The sequence below is a fragment of the Gavialis gangeticus genome, unplaced genomic scaffold, assembly GCF_001723915.1.
Source record: "Gavialis gangeticus isolate Ggan-Ray unplaced genomic scaffold, GavGan_comp1, whole genome shotgun sequence".
Classification (NCBI taxonomy): Eukaryota; Metazoa; Chordata; order Crocodylia; family Gavialidae; genus Gavialis; species Gavialis gangeticus.
In genome coordinates this window covers 147,985,581-148,006,618 of record NW_017729022.1, presented here as the reverse complement: position 1 = coordinate 148,006,618, position 21,038 = coordinate 147,985,581, and the positions used below count along the sequence as shown (strand labels likewise).

General features: G+C 40.8%; 1 protein-coding gene and 1 long non-coding RNA gene across 2 annotated transcripts in view; one reads left to right on the top strand and one right to left on the bottom strand.

Annotated features, from left to right (window-relative positions):
- The first annotated feature begins 281 nt into the window (after positions 1–281).
- On the top strand, positions 282–15,303 carry STON1 (stonin 1). The gene is made up of 3 exons (XM_019516299.1): positions 282–2,216; positions 12,476–12,678; positions 13,078–15,303. Exons 1-3 carry the CDS (start codon positions 332–334, stop codon positions 13,150–13,152), a joined length of 2,163 nt encoding a protein of 720 aa, XP_019371844.1. The 5' UTR covers positions 282–331; the 3' UTR covers positions 13,153–15,303.
- LOC109296748 overlaps positions 13,895–21,038 on the bottom strand; it is a 21,776-nt gene continuing 14,632 nt past the window's right edge. Inside the window, exon 4 of the long non-coding RNA XR_002097041.1 lies at positions 13,895–13,974. This is a non-coding gene — a long non-coding RNA (uncharacterized LOC109296748). The remainder of the gene's footprint in view (positions 13,975–21,038) is intronic.

Genomic DNA, 21,038 nt, shown 5'->3' with positions numbered 1-21,038 from the left:
TGTGACACTGAGAAACGATGAGCGTTTGTAGGGTTTGTTTGTTTTAGGATTTCTTGTGGGGTTATTCTTTTTAGTATCAGATACATAAGCAAATGTATCAGATACAAAAGTATCAGATACATAGGCAAATACCTTATGATGATAAAAATCTAGGTCTTATATCATTTGAGTAATATAATTATGTTTTCTTTTGGTTTTTGTTTTGTTTTTGTTTGTTTTTGCAAAAATCATCCTTTTTATTTCTGATCATGTCTGTTCTTTTTTTGTTCTTTTTTTAATAGATGACTCGCGGGTGATATTTGTACAAGTGCTTCGAGTTTGTTTCTACAAGATGTGTTCCACAAACCCAGCAAACTGGGTCACTTTTGATGATGAGCCCCTCTTCCCATCTCCTCCAAAATCAGTTGAAAATAATAGTAAAGCAAATGGTCTCAAGCTCAATCTTCCTAATGCACATGAATCTTCCAGTAGGTCATCTTCTACGGGCAGCACTCCACTTTCTTCTCCTATGGTTGACTTTTATTTCAGTCCGGGACCTCCTAGTAACTCACCGCTTTCTACACCTACCAGAGACTATCCAGGAATTCCCTGCATTCCCAAATCAGGGGTTCATATACTTTATCCCATTCCTGAATTCTCATCAAATATTAACCTTCTCCCACCTCCTGGAACCTGCTCTTCTCAAAAACTGGGCAGTATGCCTTTGAAAGCTGCAGCTAATGATAATCCATCTAAGCTTTTGGTCTCCAAGTCAACAGCCACAGATGAAGTAAATCCTACTTGGAAAGAAAGCTGTAATAAGTTAGAAGAGCCTTTGGAATCTGACTGCTTCCAGTATTTTCAGAGTGACTGTGCTTTCTCTAGCCCCTTTTGGAAAGAAGGGTGTTTGCCCAGCATTTCCACGTCTCATGCTAATACACAAAGCCATATTTGCCACGATCAGAAAAGCCTTAATCAGGGTTCATTCAACTATATTTGTGAAAGGCTTGAACATCTTCAAACTGATGCTCAGGCGATGGGAGGTCTGTCTGTCTCTAGTACACACACATGGTGTCATCCCTGTTCGGTCATTCCACACAGTCTGTTCAGGAATCAGAAAAAGGAGGGTTGGCCTTTCATGCTGAGAATTCCTGAAAAGAAAAACAGGATGTCATCTCGGCAGTGGGGCCCTATTTACCTTAAAGTTTTACCTGGGGGCATTTTACAAATGTACTATGAAGAGGGCCTTGAAAAACCTTTCAAAGAATTCCAGCTACAACCCCACTGTAAACTCTCAGAGCCCAAGCTAGAAAACTGTAGTATTTCAGGAAAAATCCATACAGTGAAGATTGAGCATGTGTCTTATATAGAAAAAAGAAAATACCATCCCAAAGTAGAAGTGGTCCATGAACCAGAGACTGAACAGATGCTGAAGTTAGGAACTACAGAGTTTAATGACTTAACCGACTTCCTTGCGACAGTTGAGGAAGAGCTGATGAAGCTTCCTGCCCTTTCTAAACAAAAGAGAAATTATGAGGAACAAGAAATAATATTAGAAATAGTAGACAATTTTTGGGGGAAAATCACTAAAGCAGAAGGAAAACTTGTAGAAAGTGCTGTCATCACACACGTTTATTGTCTGTCCTTTGTGAATGGAAATACTGAATGCTTTTTAACTTTAAATGATCAAGAGCTCCAGAAGAGAGATGAATGTTATTTTGAGAAAGACCTGGAAAAGAAATGGATTGATATTCTTGACTACCATTTCCATAAGTGTGTCAAAACACATGAATTTGAGCAAACAAGAGTTATTAAGTTTACACCCCCAGACGCCTGTAGGTTAGAACTGATGCGTTTCAAGACTCTGTATAATGGAGAAGACCTTCCATTTTCTGTGAAGGCTGCCGTAGTTGTTCAGGGAGCATATATAGAGCTTCAGGCTTTTCTAAACATGTCGTCGACTGCTCTGATTCCAACCCGCTTGCATTCCATGAAATACTGTGAAAATGTCATGATACATTTTCCTGTTCCTGCACAGTGGATCAAAGCACTTTGGACTATGAATCTCCAAAGGCAGAAGTCTCTGAAAGCCAAAATGAACAGAAGAACATGCCTTGGTTCTTTACATGAAATTGAGTCAGATCCTGTAATACAAGTCTCAATTGGAACAGCAAAATATGAAAGTGCCTATAGGGCTGTTGTGTGGAAGATAGACAGACTTCCAGATAAAAACTCAAGTAAATATTTTGCACTACAAAATCTAGTTGGTTTTGGGTATGACTCAGTTACTGTAATCACCTGTTTTTTCCCCCTCACACTAGTTTTATACTTACATAAGTCCATCAACTTAATTGGGAACATTCCTAATTTATGTCTGTGTAAGGGCCCAGTCCCAGTTTAACTCCCATTGACTTTGATGGGATGTGGATTGGCCTTTTCTTGACAAGCGAATTTATCCTTAAATGTGTTATCTAATCAGCAATTTTGTCCTTGCCTTGATGCAGATATTTTAATATTGTATTATTCTGGTACTACTAATGTGCCCATTGTCCTAAATACTCTGCAAACTCGTAATAAGTAACAATTCCTTCATGCGAATGGCTTTACACTCAGTAATGAACAAAAGACAAGATGTAAGGTGGGAAATGAGAACTGAGGTGAAACCTTTTGACTGTTGGGTCAGTCACAGACCTGGTAACAGAAGTAGTACGGTCTGAGTGTTGTAGCCATAATGTTCCAGGAAATGGATCACGGGATCCTTTGTGGTGGATTATTTGCATAGCTGAGAGTGACTTAGCAGGAGAAACAGCAGGTCTTCTTGTCCCTTTTGGGCACCAAGTGCCCTTTTTCAAAAGATGACCTGAAGGAGGGCATTTGGTGCCTGAAAACCTTTTCAACATCTCTCCCAACTATGCAGTTAGTCCAATAAAAGATACCATAAAAGCCCTTGGTGCATATCTTGAGCTTATTTCTTTGCCAAAGTTGGTAGCAAGTAGCACAAGGTGCTATCAAAAAACTGTTGACTGTGTCACCAATAACAAGTTCGCATTGCTTTTGAAAACCTGCTCCTCTAGTACCACATTGGTGGGCTAACTAAGGGAATGTCTGCATAGTGTTCTTGGACTCTTGTAGTTGCTGATGGAGATCATGGCTTTGACTACCTAATCTTGCTTGCACACTCCAGACTCAGAGAGGTGGCAATGTGACTGTTATAGGGGTTCCTGCAGCTTCATGCAGGTAAGCTGGAGACTGATATTGAGAGTAGCAGTGGGAAACACTCCAGAGCAGTAGTTAGCAACATTGACTGACTACAGGCTAGATCCAGCCTGTGGAGCCATTGGATACAGCCTGCAGAACTAGGGGGCTTCAGTTGAATTCTGGCAGTGGAGTTGTCAGTGGCATTCCAGCAAGTGGGTGGGCAGCAGACGGCTTTGCTTGTACCACAGCTGGGTGACAAGGAGAAGCAGTGGCAATGACAGCAGCCAGGTCCTAGTGGTGGGCCTCTTTGGACCAGAGCTGCATCATTCCTGCCCACTGCTAGAAAACTTTGTCAACTGCTGCTCCAGAACATGTTCACAGGCACATTTCTGCGTTTGGCCCACTTGAGCAGGAGTGGCAGCCTTGAGAGCACTAGGGATACGATGAGACACCCTAATATATGGAGTTTATATTAGTACGAAAATATACAGATGCCTGCGGTTATGTTCTTATTCCTCTGTTCTTATGATGCATCCAATAATTCCCACTGCAAGAAAACCAGCTAAGTTTTAATCATGCATGTGGAAATTATTTGTTTTTCCACAGAGCTAGTTAACTTAATTTCATCTGGGGAGAATTCAATTTTTAAAAGAGGAAAAGGAATAAAGAATGACTTGATTTTAATATCTTATTTTAGTAACATATTCAGATGAATAGAGAAATAGAACTTTTAAGGCATAATGATGACTAAAGAATATCTTATTCCATTTTAACTATTGGAGAATGAAATCTCCAATCATTCCCTTGGATGTGCATTATGTACCTGAGGCTTTTGGGATAATTTGTGTGAGACAATGACAGTTATTAGATTCTCTTGCATGTAATACCATCCACACATACTTTACCTTTTCATACTATGGGTACAGGGATGTGGATTAACAAATGGATCAAGATAATCATATAATTAGTCCTTAGAGGATAATCATGTAACAAGCTACACCTTAAAAATTTGCCCTCAAAACTTTAATCCTACCAAGTACTGCTTTTATTTATACCTTAGTACAAAGTTGTCGTTTGCAGTATTCCTTGTTTGATCCATCACCATAACACTTAAAATTTTTAATCTATTCTAAAAGCAAATAAGCCTTCAAAGTACTTCTTTCACAGGTTTAACTAGTATAAGCTATATCTGTAGTCTTGAGCTCATTTTAAAATAATTAGAATACTTAGTCTTCCTAGTCTGATACTGCAACTTTTTACAGAAATATAGAACAGATGGGAGAGGAGAGGCTATTATATTTAAAATGCCTGAGTCAATGTGTGGACTGGATATGCACTTGCCTACATCTTTCAAGTATCATCTCTCAGTATAATTTTTCTTTTTAGGATAGTTTTTCTTCCAAAATTTTACAGATTGAAAATGGCATGGCACAGCTTATGTTCAGTTTTCTGAGAGATTCTGATGAAATGAGCAAAATAACATACAAGTATCTATCTTGTAAATATGCCCTTCCCTTCCCCTAAAAAAAATGAACAAAATTAAATATGGGCAAAATGTTGGTTGCCTCAGTGAATATGATAAATAGGCTCTTCTTACATGAATAAGACGACCAAGATTTGATCCTATGGTTGTAAGAGATTTTTGTCATGACTAAGAATGTGAGTCATTTGAGTGTTACCAGAGATGGGAAAAAATAGTGTGTTGACTTTAAAATATGTAGTTGCACATAATCATGAGTGCAACATTCTTGCATACATCATAGGATTAGGGTTTTCATGGGCTGCAGTCACTAGAGGATGAAGTATTTCACATGCGAACAGTCCTGAAATTCTGTCTAGTACTGGGCACTTTCCCCAGTGTGGAAGAATGACCCACCAACCTGTGAACAGATTCAAGTTAGTTCCAGCCCATCTTTTCCCTTCCTTTGCTTAGGAAAAGGCTATAAGAGTAGGTGATCAGGAAGATGGGCCACATAGAGCTTTTGAGAAGGCTAGGCCTCAGAAGTCACAAACCTGGACCAAACCAGATGAACTTTTACGCGTATGAACTTAATTGGCTTTTATTTTTATGAACTTCTTTGAGGAATGCAATTTTTGGATGGGCAGCAATTGCTTTTTTCATAGTTTCTAGTTTCTAGGGTCGGAAGGGACCTGACTAGGTCATCTAGTCCGACCCCCAACCTTTCTACTATGCAGAACCTTTCCACTGCTTGTTCTGTCATATGGATGTCAACAGTATATGTGCAGTGAAATGTAATATCAAAGCTCATTCTTACAAGGCTGGCTAGTATTTACCTCAGAGATACAGGGATGAGAAGGGATCTTCTACTTGGTGTTCACTTGGAGCTCAGGCATTATGCTTCCCCTCAGTACTACTGCTCTTGACCAACTTACAAAGTAATCAAGGCCTACTACACCTCTGCTCTTTTCAGCTATTCATTTAGTCTCTCTGCTCTTAGTGAAAGGAGACTAAAGTGTGGGACTAGGGTTAGGGAGTGTTGAGTAGACAATAGAAGAGGTAAAGAGATGTTACAGGATCTGGGAAAAAATCCAACTCAGGCTGTAATAGAAATGCAGTATGGTGAGTATGGAAGAAAATGGAAACTGGGGGAGGAGGAGGAGAGAAAAATAATGGAACCTAGAGAACAGTTGGTAACAAAGAACAAACCAAGAGAGGGGGAAAGTTGGTAAAGAAAAATTGCAAAGGTAAGATTTATGTAGTCTTCCTCAGGATTCTTGGTCTGCTAGTGTTTGGTAAAAATGAACCACTTGTGCAGTATATTTGTTCTAATAGCACTGGTAGACTTAGTAACAGTTTCTAATGCTATGTTGCTATTTCAGGGGTGGGTATTTATTTGCACTGGAGGGCCACTTAATGAATTTTGGTGAGCTGTTGAGGGCCATGCACACATACATGTGCATGTGCTGCCCAGCCTGCCTGCCCTACCTCCACCCCGCCTGGAGCCAGGACTTGTCAGCTGTGTCCGTAGCTGCGGGGGTGGGGATAAAACCTGGCCAGAGGCCTCCAAGCTGTCTCACCCCACCATCTCACCCCCCACTCCTCAGCTCCTAAGAACCCTGATGGTGGGATGGGATGGGACAGCATGGAGGCCTGTGGCCAGGCTCCATACCTCATGGGCAGGGGCTGGATGAGCCACACTTGGGCCCCAGCAGCTGCTGGGTAGAAGCAACCCTGGCCACCTGCTCAGCTCCGCACAGTGGCTGTGGGCCAGAGCCACCAGGGCCTGGGTATGGCTCACCCAGGGTCTACTGCGTGGTGCTGGATGGGTGAGGCTGCTTCTGGCCATCATCGCCTATGGTGCCCAGGAGATGCAGCCCAGCCCTGGAGGCTCTGGGTGCTGCCTACAAGCAGAGACTGGGAACCAAGCATAGCTTGCTCAGGGCTTGCAGGGCTAGACTGCACCTTCCAGGTGCCACGGAGAACATTGAGCAGAAGTAGCTCTGTCTGCCTGCCCACCACCTTACTTGGGCCCTCACCTCTGCTGGTGAGCACTGTGGGCTGGCACCATGTGGTGCTGGGTGGGTGGGGTGCTGCCACCCACTGTCTCCCATGGTGCCAGCAGGGGCCAGAGCCACTGCCCATCAGCAGAGGCAGGGGTCTGAGTACGGCACTCCGATAGCCTGCTGCACAGTGCTGCCACCCACCCACAGGCTGGATAAAATCAATTGGTGGACTGGATCCAGCCCATGGGCTGTATTTTGCCTACCCCTGTGCTATTTTGTGTATACTTTCTTCTTCATAATGACTTAAGCAGTTTCAGTCAAGCAATTTAAAGAAGATAAAACTCTTCCAAAGGTTCTGATTCTCAGTAGTCCACTGGTTTTAAGTTTAGTTTTGTGCACTGTTAAAGTTAGATTTATGGTTATTTAAAAGGAAAAGCATTTTTGTGGCATGTTCTTCAGCTTTACATTATTTTTTTTACCAGTAGCTTAAACTTTTGACATTTGAGTAATTCCTTTGGCTGAGACCTGCAAAATCATCTGTGTCCTATAAATGTACATGATTTTAGAAAATAGTTCTGTCATGATACAGCTTGGTCAAATTTAAAGCGTGTTGTCAAGTATTATACATGCACTTAAAGTTTAAAAATAGAACAGTCCTAAGGCATGCCAAAAATCTGGAGACAGTCAATTTAATAGAAATATGTAAACTTTCATAAAGCATTTATTGCAAGGAGAAAAAATATGCCAAGGATTCAGCTTTCAAAAAGCCTTTGTCCAACAAAATGGTTCCCTTCAGTTATATTCTTAACTCCATTTTTAGACATCTAAATAAATAAGTGTCTAGCAGTTCTTGAAGGACTCACTTGAAGTAGTGCTAGCTTAAATTAAGCCCATGGGCGCTACTATATGTTCCGGTTTTTTTTTAAAAAACTGCTCACATTCTTAAGGTGTCTAATTATAGACTGGTAGCTTAATTTTAGGCTCTCAATTTTAAAAAACCTTGGACCATGTCAACAGTAAGAATTCCTACATCCTATATTTTCTCACATGCACTTTTTTTCTAATAGGCAGCTGCTGGAAATTGGAGTGGTAAGAGGAAATATAGTCACAGAAGTTTTTGATGATTAAAGTTTTGCCAGGCAAAAGCAAAAGTAAAGCCTGCATGTAATCCATAGTGGGTGTGTCTACACATGCAATTAATTTGAAGCAATAAACTCCATAGCAGTTTAAACCAGAGCAAACTCCTGGGCACAGCATCTACACGTATGCCCACGACAGAAGTAATTTGAGCAGTTTGGGGAAGAGCAGTTTGTCAGGGCCGCTCCTGCCCTGCTCTGCCCTAGGCTCTGGGTGGTGTTGTCGGGTGGTAGAGGCAGTGGCTGGGCCATGAGGGTGCTGAAAGTATGGAATCATAGGCTAGGCGGCAGGCAAGGGTCTGGCCCCTTGCTGCCTGGGCTGACTGGGTGCAAGTTACACCTGCAGTCTGTTTACATGTGCATTTAATCGTAGCTAATTACTTTGCTCTAAAATAGTACTGTACTATCCTATGGTAGTGTTAATTAGTTTATTTCAGCTTAATACTGTTGCATATGTAGACAGTGATGCTTTACTCTGCAGCTAATAGTCTACTCCGCAATAAAGTTCATGTGTAGACACAGCCAGTAAGTAGGTTCAGTTCACTAGCTGCTGCTACTCAGTTACTTGCTACATGGAAAAACCTTATTTTCTTCATTCTACCTTTCAAAAACAAGGTTCATATCTCGGGGGGGCATGTTGTTTGTGAAAAAATACAATAATATCTACAAATAAGGTAAACATGAGATCAGGGTTACAGAAAGTGTGTACTATATAGAATTGCAAAACATTTGATGTTTCCATTTTAGGATCTACCTTTGAATTAAGGAAGCCATATGAATCTAACATATAGAAGGGATGCAAAATTTGGTCCTTAATTATTTGTCAAGGGTTTTATGAGTAGCAGTGATATTTTTAATTCCCTGCCATTGTTTTGTTGCTTTCATTTTTTTGTGAGAATGAGCATTTAGGGCCTCTCTACTGTATTTTTCTTTAGCATCTCCATTTATAAGTACACAAAGATCCTTCATTCTTTCTCCCACCCTGCTACGCACACACGATTTCTGCATGGTATCTTGTCATGGTGTTTGGTAAGGATTAGAGCTGTACTTTGTACAGAAAAATGTAAATGAGATCAGTGAAAGTATGCTTGAATAATGATCAAAGAAAGAAGCAGAATTACAGAGCTATTACAGAGCTATTTGTTTAATGGTTGATCACTATCTGTCCTGATAGTGATCTTTAAAAAAAAAAAAGCTTGAGTTGGTTTGAGAGTGGGTTGTTTCATCATGCCTACTTCAGAAGGCTGTGCTTAGTTCAGGTCTAATATTAGCATTAAAAATAATCTAAACCTTATTTAGCCTGAACATGGCAAACATACTGTCAAGGGGAGCAAGGATATTTTTAAAACCAAATTATACAAAATTCCCAACAATTTGCTGTATTACTTTATTATCTTACAAGCTACAAACAATTGAGGATTGTGCCTGCCAAATCAAGGTGATTGCATGCTTAATGGTTTAAACATTTGACCTTAAGAATATTATTAAATCACCTTGCATATAGTTTTGCACATATAAGTGGAGGGCCAGAGTAGGGGGATACTTGTAGTTAGTAAGGACTTTTTCCCTACCAATTTTTTTTACAACAAACCCCACCCCCAAAAAACAACAACAACAATAAACCCAAAGTTAACTCAAGCAGAAAAGAAAATGGGGAATCTTCTCATATTGGAGCTGAGCTTACGCCCATGGTCCTAGATGTAGAGCCTAACAACTCAAATGACATTTCCTGTTTCCTTGCTCCCTCACCCTTTCCTAGACAGACAATCTGTGGTCCTCCAAATACCTAAAAAGGAAGAGTTCAATCCTTACTCACCAAGGACCCAGTTATATTTCCATTACTGTGAAATGTTACTTCAAACCAGAGCCAAAACGATATATATAGTGGGTTTTTTTGGTTAAAAAAAAGAAAAAGTACTTACAGAGACAAAACCCAGCACCTTCACCTAGTCAAACTGGTATCTTCCAAAATTCAAGGTGTTGCCTTTACTAGAGATCAGAGTGGGATTTCAAAACCATTCAGTATTGCAAGTTTTATAGTTGACTTCAGTGGTAGCAAAACTAGGTCAGGTCTGAGTTCCTTTAAAAATCCTGTGTGGTATGCCAAACTTATCCTGGATTGGCTTTTACAGCAAACTAAGCACCTGAAAAATATGTGCCTGTAGTAGAAGTTCAGAATGAGCTTTAGCTACAGTGTCACAAACATAAATGACCTTCTTGTCTCATCCAAAATAATGTGCATGAGACAAATTCAGGATGAAAGGTTGGCTAATAAGAGCAATGGAGGGAGACCACAAGTTATTTAAAATATGTGAAGCAACATGCCTTACAAATTTTACAAATAACCATACCTATTGCCCACATATGAAGGTGTAAAGTCAGAAGAATTGATTAATGTAAGTAATGGATTTTCAAGACTAACAAGAGACAATTCAGTTTCCTAACAGTAGTGGTTAGTCTTACAGGGTAGAAGGTCACTTTATTTCCTTTCTCTCTCTCCCCCTTTATTGTGCATGAAATAAGTAAACCTGTCTTCCTCTATCCTCTCACACAGGTGTGCCACAGTGATCCTGTGGGTAATTGCTATGGCTACTTTCTTGGGAAGGTCCATTTTTGCTTTACAGATTGCTGATGCCATCATGAATATAATACATATGTTCATAATTTTCACATAATAGGTAATGTTTAGCATGTCTTAGTGCCATGTATATCCTTTTTCTTTATCATTGCTAACATTTTCTTTCATCCTTTCTGTTGAATGACTACCTCTGGGAAAAGTGAATTCATAAAAAAAATAGGCATTTTATGTGTTTGACATATCATTCTCTGTAAAGGATAAAATCCAAACTTCCAGTGCCAGAGTTACCATTGACAAAGTGTGGGCACTCTTTTCTATGAATCCTTCCTGCCTGAAGCCAAACTGTATTTAAGTCTCTATACTGTTACTTTATGGGTACATCTACATGTGCACTTTATTGAGGAGTTGGCTTATTAGCTCCTCAGTAAAGCGTCACAGTCTACACATGAGCCAGTATTTGGCCGCGGTAAATTAATTAACTCTGATGTAGGATAGTACTGTTGGGGACAATACTATCCTACAGCAGAGTCATTTACTCCACCAAAATGTACATGTAAATGGTGACAGGGGCTGGCTCGGACATGGGGGTTCTAAAGGGCAGGGACTGTTTGCTGCCTAGCCCCCACTGTAACATCAGCCAGACCCTCCAATGCCAGAGCTCAGGGCTTACCCCCCCGGGTCTCCTGCCAGCCCAGGGCTGCTCTGCCCTGAGTCAAAGTGCTGTGGTCCTGGGAGTACATGTAAATGCTGCACCCAGGAGCAATTTAATCTGGTGCAAACTGTGCTGGAGTTTATCATGTCACCTTAATGGAATGTGTAGATGCACCCTATTTGTTGTAAAGTACTGTGGGGAAGGGAAAGAGAGAACTACCACTTAGTTTGCCTTAAAGAATTGAGAGGCAGCTGTGATACTGAGGATTATTATTTCCATTCCAGTATTTTCCTTTTATGCACATAGTGATCTGGCTGATTGCAATGTCTTTGCAAGAGGCAGAGGCTTTCAATCTGAAGTCCTTGTATAGAAACAGAAGAAGAAGACTCCATGACCTTTCCCACATTTTTCTTAAAACAACTGAGCTACAGGATACTGGGCCACTTGAAGACAATTTGGGGCCCATTGGAACACATGATGTGGTCTCTAGGTGCTGCCCATTTAATATCTGCTACCTCCCTACTTCATGTGGGAGAAGCAGGGTTGGCAGGAGGGATTTTCTGTCCCTCACATCAAAGGTAGGGGTAGCAGAAGAAGAACCCCTTTAGCATTTATCCTACCAGCTGGGATGCATTTGTTTTGATTGACTCTGCATTACGTGCTGCATGCATTAAACACTGTTAGAGTGCTGTTGACAGAGCTCCACAGAGCAGGGAATTGTACAGCTAACATCCCTTCGGGATGCAGAAGGCAGAGAACCTATTGCAGGGAAGCTATCTCAGTTTGGGGCAGGCATCACTGCATGGGTTACACTGGGTTTGTGTGTTCTGGCTTTTCTGCATGCCCACAAGAGCAAGGAACTCATGTATTTTTAAAAAGAAATGGGAGAAACTCATATAATTGCAAGATCCATTTCCTTAGTTTTAGAATGGCCATGACTTTATCTAATCCAGTAAGGTTCTGATGAACTGAATAAAACTGTTGCGAAAAAGCCATGATCTCTGTAGGAGTACATTGACATGGGAAAAAAAGGAGCAAGGGTGAAATGTAGTTTCTAAATACCAAATAATTAGGCACTCTATTAATAGCTAGACAAAGAGTTTTCAGTAAATAGTAACTGCTGCTGAATGCAAAATGGAACCATACTTACAAGCAACCCCTGTTTAATGCTGTTTCACTTAGCACTATTTCACTATAATGCTCATTTGAAATTGATACCTGATTTCACTTAGCGCTCAGCAAGTTTCATTATAATGCTTACGGTTGCCACCTTGGGTCATTAAAAACAACTGCAGTTGCTATCTTGGGTTGTCAAATACTTTTGGTTTCGCTTAATGCTTATTTCACTTAATGCTCAGTTTTTCAAAAACCAGTGAGGAGCACTAAGTGGGGGTTGTCTGTAGTTGCCATTTAAAAATGGAGGGTAAATAATGAACTGATCTCTTGTGGTTTGTTCTTCTTTTCAAGGTCCAGATCATCCACACAGTCTGTCTTACAAACTAGAACTTGGATCAGACCAGGAAATTCCTTCGGACTGGTATCCATTTGCTACTGTACAGTTTGTTGTACATGATGCGTGCGCCTCAGGGACTGAAGTGAAATCACTGGGCATAGAGAGTGATGTTCAGCCCCAGAAACATGTGATTCAGAAAGCTTGCTACAACTGCCAGGTATTCTTCACTCCTTTGATTTCAGCAGACTTTACCCCTAAATCAGGATATCTAAAGCATGTATGATTTATATTTTCAGCATAGTTAATATCTGTGCATAAAACAACTACTTAATGAAAGAATATTCTTGATCTGGATATATGATTATCAGAGATAGTGCCCAAACCAGAACCATAAATCCAGTTTCATCTTTTTCATCAAACAATTTTTTTGGGGTGGTGATTTGAATTCCCTTGAATCTGGAGTCGTGTGCTTCAGACCTCTCTCTCTGGTGCTTGATTTTGCACCTACTGAAGACCAAATCAAAAGTTCTTATTGACCTCACTTGCCATGGATCACCTTTCTAATACCTAAACACCTGTTAATGTTGTACTTGTATTTTTGTTCCCCTAACTACAGGTTGAAATTGAAAAGAAGTGGATTAGGCTTGATGGTGAAGACCCAGATAAGGCTGGCAACTGCCTTATGCAGTAGGAGAAGATGAGAAGCTCTCTCCTGTATTGTTAGATGTTCTTAATAGTGCAAACAGTAGGGGGAAATATTAGTGGGGGTTGTAGTAAACATTAGTAAACATCGCTGGCAAAAAGTACAATGACCAAGTTTGAGAGAGATGCAGCAGTTGAAATCCAGTATTTGCAATTTTTGTAATGTCTTTGGGTCCAGTCCTGAAAACTGTTATTCATTTAATGAGACCTCATGCAAGCAAGCACTCTGCAGCAAGAATGCTGATGTGAATGAGTTCTGCTGATACCGCTCTAGGTTTGCTGGACATGAGCCCTTTGAGAATTGTAATAGACATCTCAAGAAAATATCTGTTGCTTAGTTTGCAGCACGGAGCGTGAGACCTTTCCTAAGATAGCACTGTTATAAAGTAGTTTGCATCAGTTGGGTATATGGTGCCAGATCCTTTTCTACCTATTGGGCATCCGGGTATCTAAGTGTAAATTTATTCCACCCTGCTCAAATCTTTGAAAAAACTCAGTGTCACATTGATTTCTGTCCATCTTAGCCTAAAGACAATGTCACAAAAACTGACAAGGGAAAGGCCCAACCTACCATTTGCATTAAGAATTTTCTATGGAGTTGAAAAGGGTCTCACAGGATGCACATAGACCCATACTTGCCTAAGTGCCTCTGAGATCCATAGTTGATGCAATATGACCCCATGGCATTTAGCAGTAAAAGCATTCCAAGTACCACACATACAGCATCTGTACAGGACTTGACAAAGCTAGTTGCATATCTGAGTGCACATTGCAAGCATGATCCTGTATTCCTTCCCTTTCTGTTTCCTTTCTAAGCGCAAGCTTAGAATTATTTTCTATAAAGAGCCTGTATTAATGCATAGGATGTGGGTGACTTAAGTGGTTGGCTAAGTAAACTTCCTCAGGAATAACATTCCTAATTTTCTTTCTTCTGTGGCTATAAATGCTACTTTTGTGGCATACTCTAGCATTATTCAATGCAAAGTCTTGGGCAGAAGGGCACAACGGACCTGATTGAAATTCCCATGCCCAGACAAGGCAAATTTATTTCAGAACTCACAGACCAAACTAAGGTCTGGGTCCTCTGCTAGTGAAAATGAGCATAGCCCCATTACGTTCGGTGAAGTTATGCTGATTTATGCTAGCAGCAGGATCTGGCTTTTGAATTGAGAAAGTGGCTGATCGTTACCAGTTGTTTGTGTTCTTTTGGATCTCCTTCAAGATTTGAGTACCAGATGTTAGTTTGAAAGTAGAGCCTGTTTTGCATCCCTGTCTTGACAAACTGTTACAGGGGACATAAACATACACAGAAAGTGAGATTTTTCTTTATGCTGCCAGCTATAAAGACATTTTCTACAGTTAAAAAGAAGCAGCAACAGGAAGACTTCCATACCTAGTAATGCAAGAAAACTTGTTTGTAATGCTTCAAAGGCCAGTGTCAGCATGAGAAGTGACCGGGTGCTTAGAAGTTTAAGCAAGTTTTTAATGTATTAATGAATTTGGGAGGTGTCTTCCAGTTTTCCCTCATTGTTTGCCTCTTTTTGGAGCTATCTGCTTGCTGCATGGAGAGATCAGAAGAGAATATGATGAGTTCAGAAAGTTATGTTGATATTTTTTGCCACAGTTATGCAAAAATTATCCTTCCTTCAAACCCAAATCCTTTGAGAACAAAAATATAATAATGCACTAAATCTCACTTTATACTGTGTCACAGCTATAGCTGTTTATATGGGCATTGACTACAAAGTTAGATAAATGTTATTCCCCCAAAGTAGAAATACTCAAGATAGGTTTTAAAAAAATGATTAGTCTGGAAACAAGGCCATATCATGAGCCTCATTCAACACAATAAAAGGTTTTTTCCCCCAGGTGAAAGTACATAACGAAATGGATAATATATTTTAAATTCTGTGTACTTCATAGCCAAAGTCCATATTGTTTCTGATGATATTTTTTGTTTATATGTTCCTTATTGGAACATTGTTTTATGATAAAAGCCCTATAGTGAAATAGCATTACAAACTAGATTTCAGATGCTGCATCTTCTGTGCATGTTTTGACTGGAGACGCAATTAACACCTTCAACTTTGTTCATGTTTAAATATAATTAATCGATTTGTTTATTTGTATTTACTTGTGGTGCATTTAGTTATTTGCCAAATGAAATGGTACTCTAGGAAAACATCAATTTCCTTATCATTAATTTAAGTAGGAATCTGGAGTTCACTATGAATTAGCATAACCATTCTCCCATTAACCTTTCCCTATTCAGTAAAGAAGATGAAGCAAAACTCTCTTTGCCTAGGTTGGTAGCATGGCTCCCTCCATAAGCTGTTCTTTTGCATGAAGGAAATCACGGTTCTATTCTGATATCAAAGTGGCCATGGCAACTTCCAGTTCAAAGCACTGTAGGTACCCAAAGTGTCTAAGAGCACGCCTTGTTCCATATGGTCCCATCTACTTGTGCAGTGAAATTCTGCAGTCCTGTTTTTGTTCTCTGAATTCTGCCTTTATCTCTCTGCTTTCTTCCTTGGCTTTCATTGTGCAGTCCTTGGTACTATCATAGACCATCTTCTGCAGTCATGATGGATTTGTTGGCTCTGCCATTTGCCTGCTGCTGCACATGATTTGTCTTTCAGGTCAGGGATAGCACTTTAAAGTCTTGCATCCTGATCTCTCAAAATATGACATATACCTTTGCCTGGTCTGAGTTACTTGCAGCCATTCCATAATTTTCCTGCCCAGCAGGTGAGTCCACCTGGAGAGTTCTGTTCATGTTATGCACTCAGTGTTTTTTCAGCTATATAAGTGGCATTTTTGGCACTTGCACGGCTATTGAGCATGCATGATGAGCTATGCCGTGGACAGACAGCTATGCAGGTATGTATGTCTATACTTAAGTAAGTCCTGAAAAAACAGGAGGACTCTTCTGTGGTCCAGTAGGTAAGTGGTTAGGGCATTCCCCCAGGAAGTGGAAGACCTAGGGATGTCCTAGGGCCCCCTCACCCAAAGGGAATATTAACCTACATCTTTCTGACTTCCCAGCATAGTATTCTAACCACTATAGATTAGGCATTATCCAGTGGTCCCTCCTTCACTGCTTCTGAAGTTGAGTCACTGCATGTAATAGTCTTTGGATGGAGAGCAGTGGGGAAGTTTCTGCCTCACTGGAACAAGGCTCCAGGCTAGAATCCAGGACCTGTTCCCTTCCAGGGCAGCAATCTTTACTGTGTTCTTCTTGGATCCACATACCTCCCATCTCTTGGTTGCCCAAGGGACAACATTCAAAAGGAACACTGGAGATGGGACTGGATAATGCTTTTCCCATGTCCTGGTTGTTGGAGCACTGTGCTGGCAAGTCACAGAGATTCACATTCGAACCCTCACTGGGGTCTGGGACCTAGCACTTGCATTTCCCAGGCAGGTATCCTAACCAGTCAGCTCTTGGAACTAACACCTGTGAGGGCACCCCTTCTCTGGCATCTAACACATACTAATCACGGGGTTTTGCTAGGTAGAATTTTGTGACTTAACATCTATCATTTGCGTGTATACATCTACATAGTGGCCTAGCCAGTGAATAGTCTACTATACTTGCTGAGTAGCCACAGGGATGTTATGCATCTACACTGTATGGGTAATAGAATTACACATAGGATGTAAGTGCCAAAAATGCCACTTACCAGGCTGGCAAATAGGGTGGCCATCATAGAGGACAGTCCGGTTGTTCTCTGTTCTCTATTGATATGAAACCTGACACCTTTACGTCCTCTGTTTTTCTCTTCAAGACATCTTGAAGAGAAAAACAGAGGACGTAAAGGTGTTGGGCTTTGTATCAATAGAGGACAGAGTAGCAGAAAACCAGAATGTCCTCTATGATGGCCACCTTACTGGCAAACTCTCATTTGGATTGGCAAAGTAAAGAATTTGGCCCCCTGTCTGTATGGTACTCTAAATGAAAATTGGATCCTACATTTCTTGTGAATCCACTCAAAAAAAAAAAAGTCAGTCCACAGTCCTGTCCACCAAGCAAAATTTTGGTTCTACAGATGACACCTGCAAGTCTGTCCATTATCTTCAAGAGGGGTTGGATTGGGATCTTGGTTAGCTTATTCCAAAGAATTATTTCTACACTGAAGACACTTGGTTTGTTCCATGCAAAGATATCCGTTTGTAAGTCCTCATAATTAATCAAGCCAAAGGCAGAATTAATTATTCTACACTAGGGCTGTCTGGTTTTGGTGCATACCATGTGGGTCACATTGTCAGGTCAGCCCATCCCCAGGATCCCTCCTTGTTTCATGGGCTGTGCTTGCAACACATGATGTTCCCCCCCAACCTCACAGACAGTGCTGGTGGCATGTGGCATCCTGGCCTCTGGACTATGCCAGCAGCACATGGCTCTCCATTGCATAGGATGCATCAGAGACAAAAGACTCCCTCCCTGCATCATGTGGCAGGCAGGGGAAGAGGCCACTGAGATGGTGAGGAGAGGGGAAACTCTTGCTCCAAACCATCAGCAGCTGTTATGTTCTGGTAGCTAGGTGGGGACAAGACGTATAATTTAGATTGATTCTGCCTCAGGCTTTTTGAATGTCTGTTCTAGCCCTAGAGTTAAAATTGGAGCAGTTCTGCTACGTTTGTATGGCTTCTGGCTTAGACTTCCATAACTGTTAGCATGTAACAGCACACTCCCGATCCACAGCTACACTTTTGAAATAGTTCTCATTTGAAAGGGCTCAAAATATACGTGTGCCCAGATCCAGTATTGTGTGGTAAAACCAGCACAGCACTGCTTGCCCTGTGCTTTCATCCAGCCAGTGCTTTTAGGCATGTACATTTATGCAACTACATTGGTCACTTAAGATGTCAATGTATAGTCACACTAATAAGCAGTGTTAGAGATACTACATTTATTTTTATTGTTCCTTTGCCACATGACTACTGTATAGTTCTGGAGGATTCCAAGTCAGTTTCACATTTGCATCAGACATCATTGTGGTCAGTAAGATGCTATTTGCATTAATTGCAAAATGTATCATTTGTCCTGTTTGCTAAGAAGAAGTAAAGAACTATTTCCTTTTACTGAAATTTTTCAGGTTAACTCAGACTATTACAATATGTAAACAGCACCTGCTTGTTCTGACCTGGAAGTTGAACTTATTCAAGCTCTCACTGAAACCAGTGGAAGTCTTTAAATTTACAAAATGTGATTTCCATCAAGGTCTCTAAAAATGAGAAGCAGCAAAATAATTAGTAGTGATGGACAAAGCAAAGCACCGTAAAATTTTTGTGACCCCTGTAAATAACTGGCCTGTGATGGTTGCTCGTTTCAATTAGAAATGAGAACAAAAAAGAGAAAACAGCTTTGGAAACCCTGCAATGATATCTAGATAATTCTCTGCCTACCATATGTATAGCCATGCTAGAGAAGGACCACCACATTTAATCAATTAATAGCTGTGGTACTCAAGTAAAAGAAATCTTGCTGTGGTAAACTGGGGTGAAACCACTGCATGACTCCTAAAGAAATATGGAGGAAATGGCAGCACTAGATGAAAGTTGTAATTCTGTGCTTGAACATGTAGCTGTACTTCCTCATCTTGCACAATCTTATGAACAGGATTGAATGCAGAGCAGAAAGAAAGCACTGTTGTATCCTGTATGTGTGTTCCATTCTTCAAATTGTATGTTTCAAGAAACAGACCTTATATTAAAATCTGTTTCTTTAGAAATTTGGTTGAGATCATTACGGGGTAAGCTGTTTTTTAAAATGTTGAGGCAATATTCATGAGCGCTGCCATTACACACACAGAGCTATTACATGAGTAAGTATGGTAAGTTAGTGCATTTCATTGAGCTAGAGCAAAGATGCTGTTATTTTAATGCTCTTGGCTTGTTTCTAGATTATAAAACGTTAGCTCTTCAAAGATGACTAGCATTTGAAGGGAAAAAAATGCTTTCAGATGTTCTTTTTAGTTAAACTTGACAAAACCCACTTTTTAATTAAAGTACCAATTTCCATGTAACAATCTTATGTCTATTTGTCTTTTTTTGGCCAAAAGCTATACTTAACTACTGAAGTTGGTAATATTTAGCAGTCATTTTGATATTTTTAAAATAACTCTGAATTGATACTTTTCATCTTAATTCAAGGTATCATTTTATGTTCTGTCATTTCAAGTACAGACAGATCATGCTGATAATCTTATAACAAAATTCTGCAGATTGCATATTGATTTTAAAAAAAATTAAAGTTGTATTTCAAAATATCATTGTCTTTGTTCCTGTTATTAAATATTTATCAAGAGGATTTTACATGTAAGAGAATTAAGATAGATAATTCATTTTCATGTTATCTGTTGCCATTTAACATGAAAAAGCTTTCATTTATATATGAATGGGGCCAGAGCCACTCATCCTAAATATTAAATGTTAGGTAACTACACTATGGGGTAGCTGATTTTGTATCATATTATGTTTGTGGTAAAAACTGTGCCTGCTATTTCCCCTTTTTACCACCACAGGCTAAGAAGTATCTCTGTGATACTTGAATATACCCCAATGAAAAACACTTCCTAAAACTCTGAAAAGTAAAGTTATATAGACAATAACTAAAACAAATTATTAATGCCTAGCAATACCCACATGAGAAAATATGCAAATATGTCAGAGATTTGTGGGCATAGATTCAAATAAAGGGATTAATAAAGCATAAAATAATTACAGCTAAATTAACTCCTGATATAAACAAGCTATTAATGTTAATTGAATAACAGTGCAAATCCAGAGGTAAATTTCTAGAGAAATAAAGGTGAATTTCTAGAGAATTTCCTAGACAACAGCTAATAAAGAGATTGATTGACCTCAGAAATGCAGATTAGTCTGTACCTACAAATTGCATACCAGATTGCAATTTGAGGTTTAGGGTCAGGGTTAGGGTTTCCCGTCCCATGGGAACTATTCCTGTAAGAAAATTTCCCCAAGAATAAAACTACCAGTACTTAGATACCCATCAGAGTTGTCATCCTATCCTGCTGTCTGTGCTTTGAATTTAGCAGACTATTCTCTGAAACACTGGGTGTGTCTACACATGAATTTACTTATGCCTAAACTTAATGCACCTTAGCCTAAGGCACACTAAGGTGATAAAGGTGATTTAGACTCATGTCTACACGTAGATGCCTTAAACACCTTAACGTGGCTTGTTGGGCAGCCAGCCCTAGTCAGCACCCTGGACAGCCCCCGGAAGCCCACAGTGGCATAGCTCAGCAGTGCAACTCAGCACTGGCCGAGGGGGGTAGGAGCCTCCAGTTCCCCCAGATGCAGTTGGCCTGGACCCGTCTCCAGCTCTAAACGCGCCCCCCCAGTGTTCCTGCCTCCCAGCATCAGATGACAGCGGGCCAGAGCCGAGCCCATGGGGCCCTGCGCTGCCACCAGGGGCCGCCAAGAAGACGTGGCAGGTGCTGTTCTGCAAGGTGCAGATGCTGGAGCAGTAGCTCCAGCAGAAACAGTCTCTGTGTGTGTGTGGTATGTTGGCAGAGGGAGCAGGAGGCACAAGGGATAGCCCCTTTCCCCTCCCTAGCCCCGGCCCCGACTCCCTGCAGGGGAAGGGGGTAGCACAGCCTGGGCAGGACCTTTGCAAGCAGCTGCCCCACGCCTCTTCCTTGGAGCGAGTTTGCTGGCTGGGCACCGCAGCCCTACAGGGGTGGGATGCCTTGCTGCCTGCCCAGGATTCCAGCACCCTTAGAAGGGTGGGAGAGGTGGCGTCACCTGGGGGCTCTGCGGCTTAGCTCGGGCAGGCTGGGTGCAATGTGGGTGGGGGCTCAGCTTTGGATCAGGTGGGCCAAGGAGAGAGCCAAGCCCCCACCCACA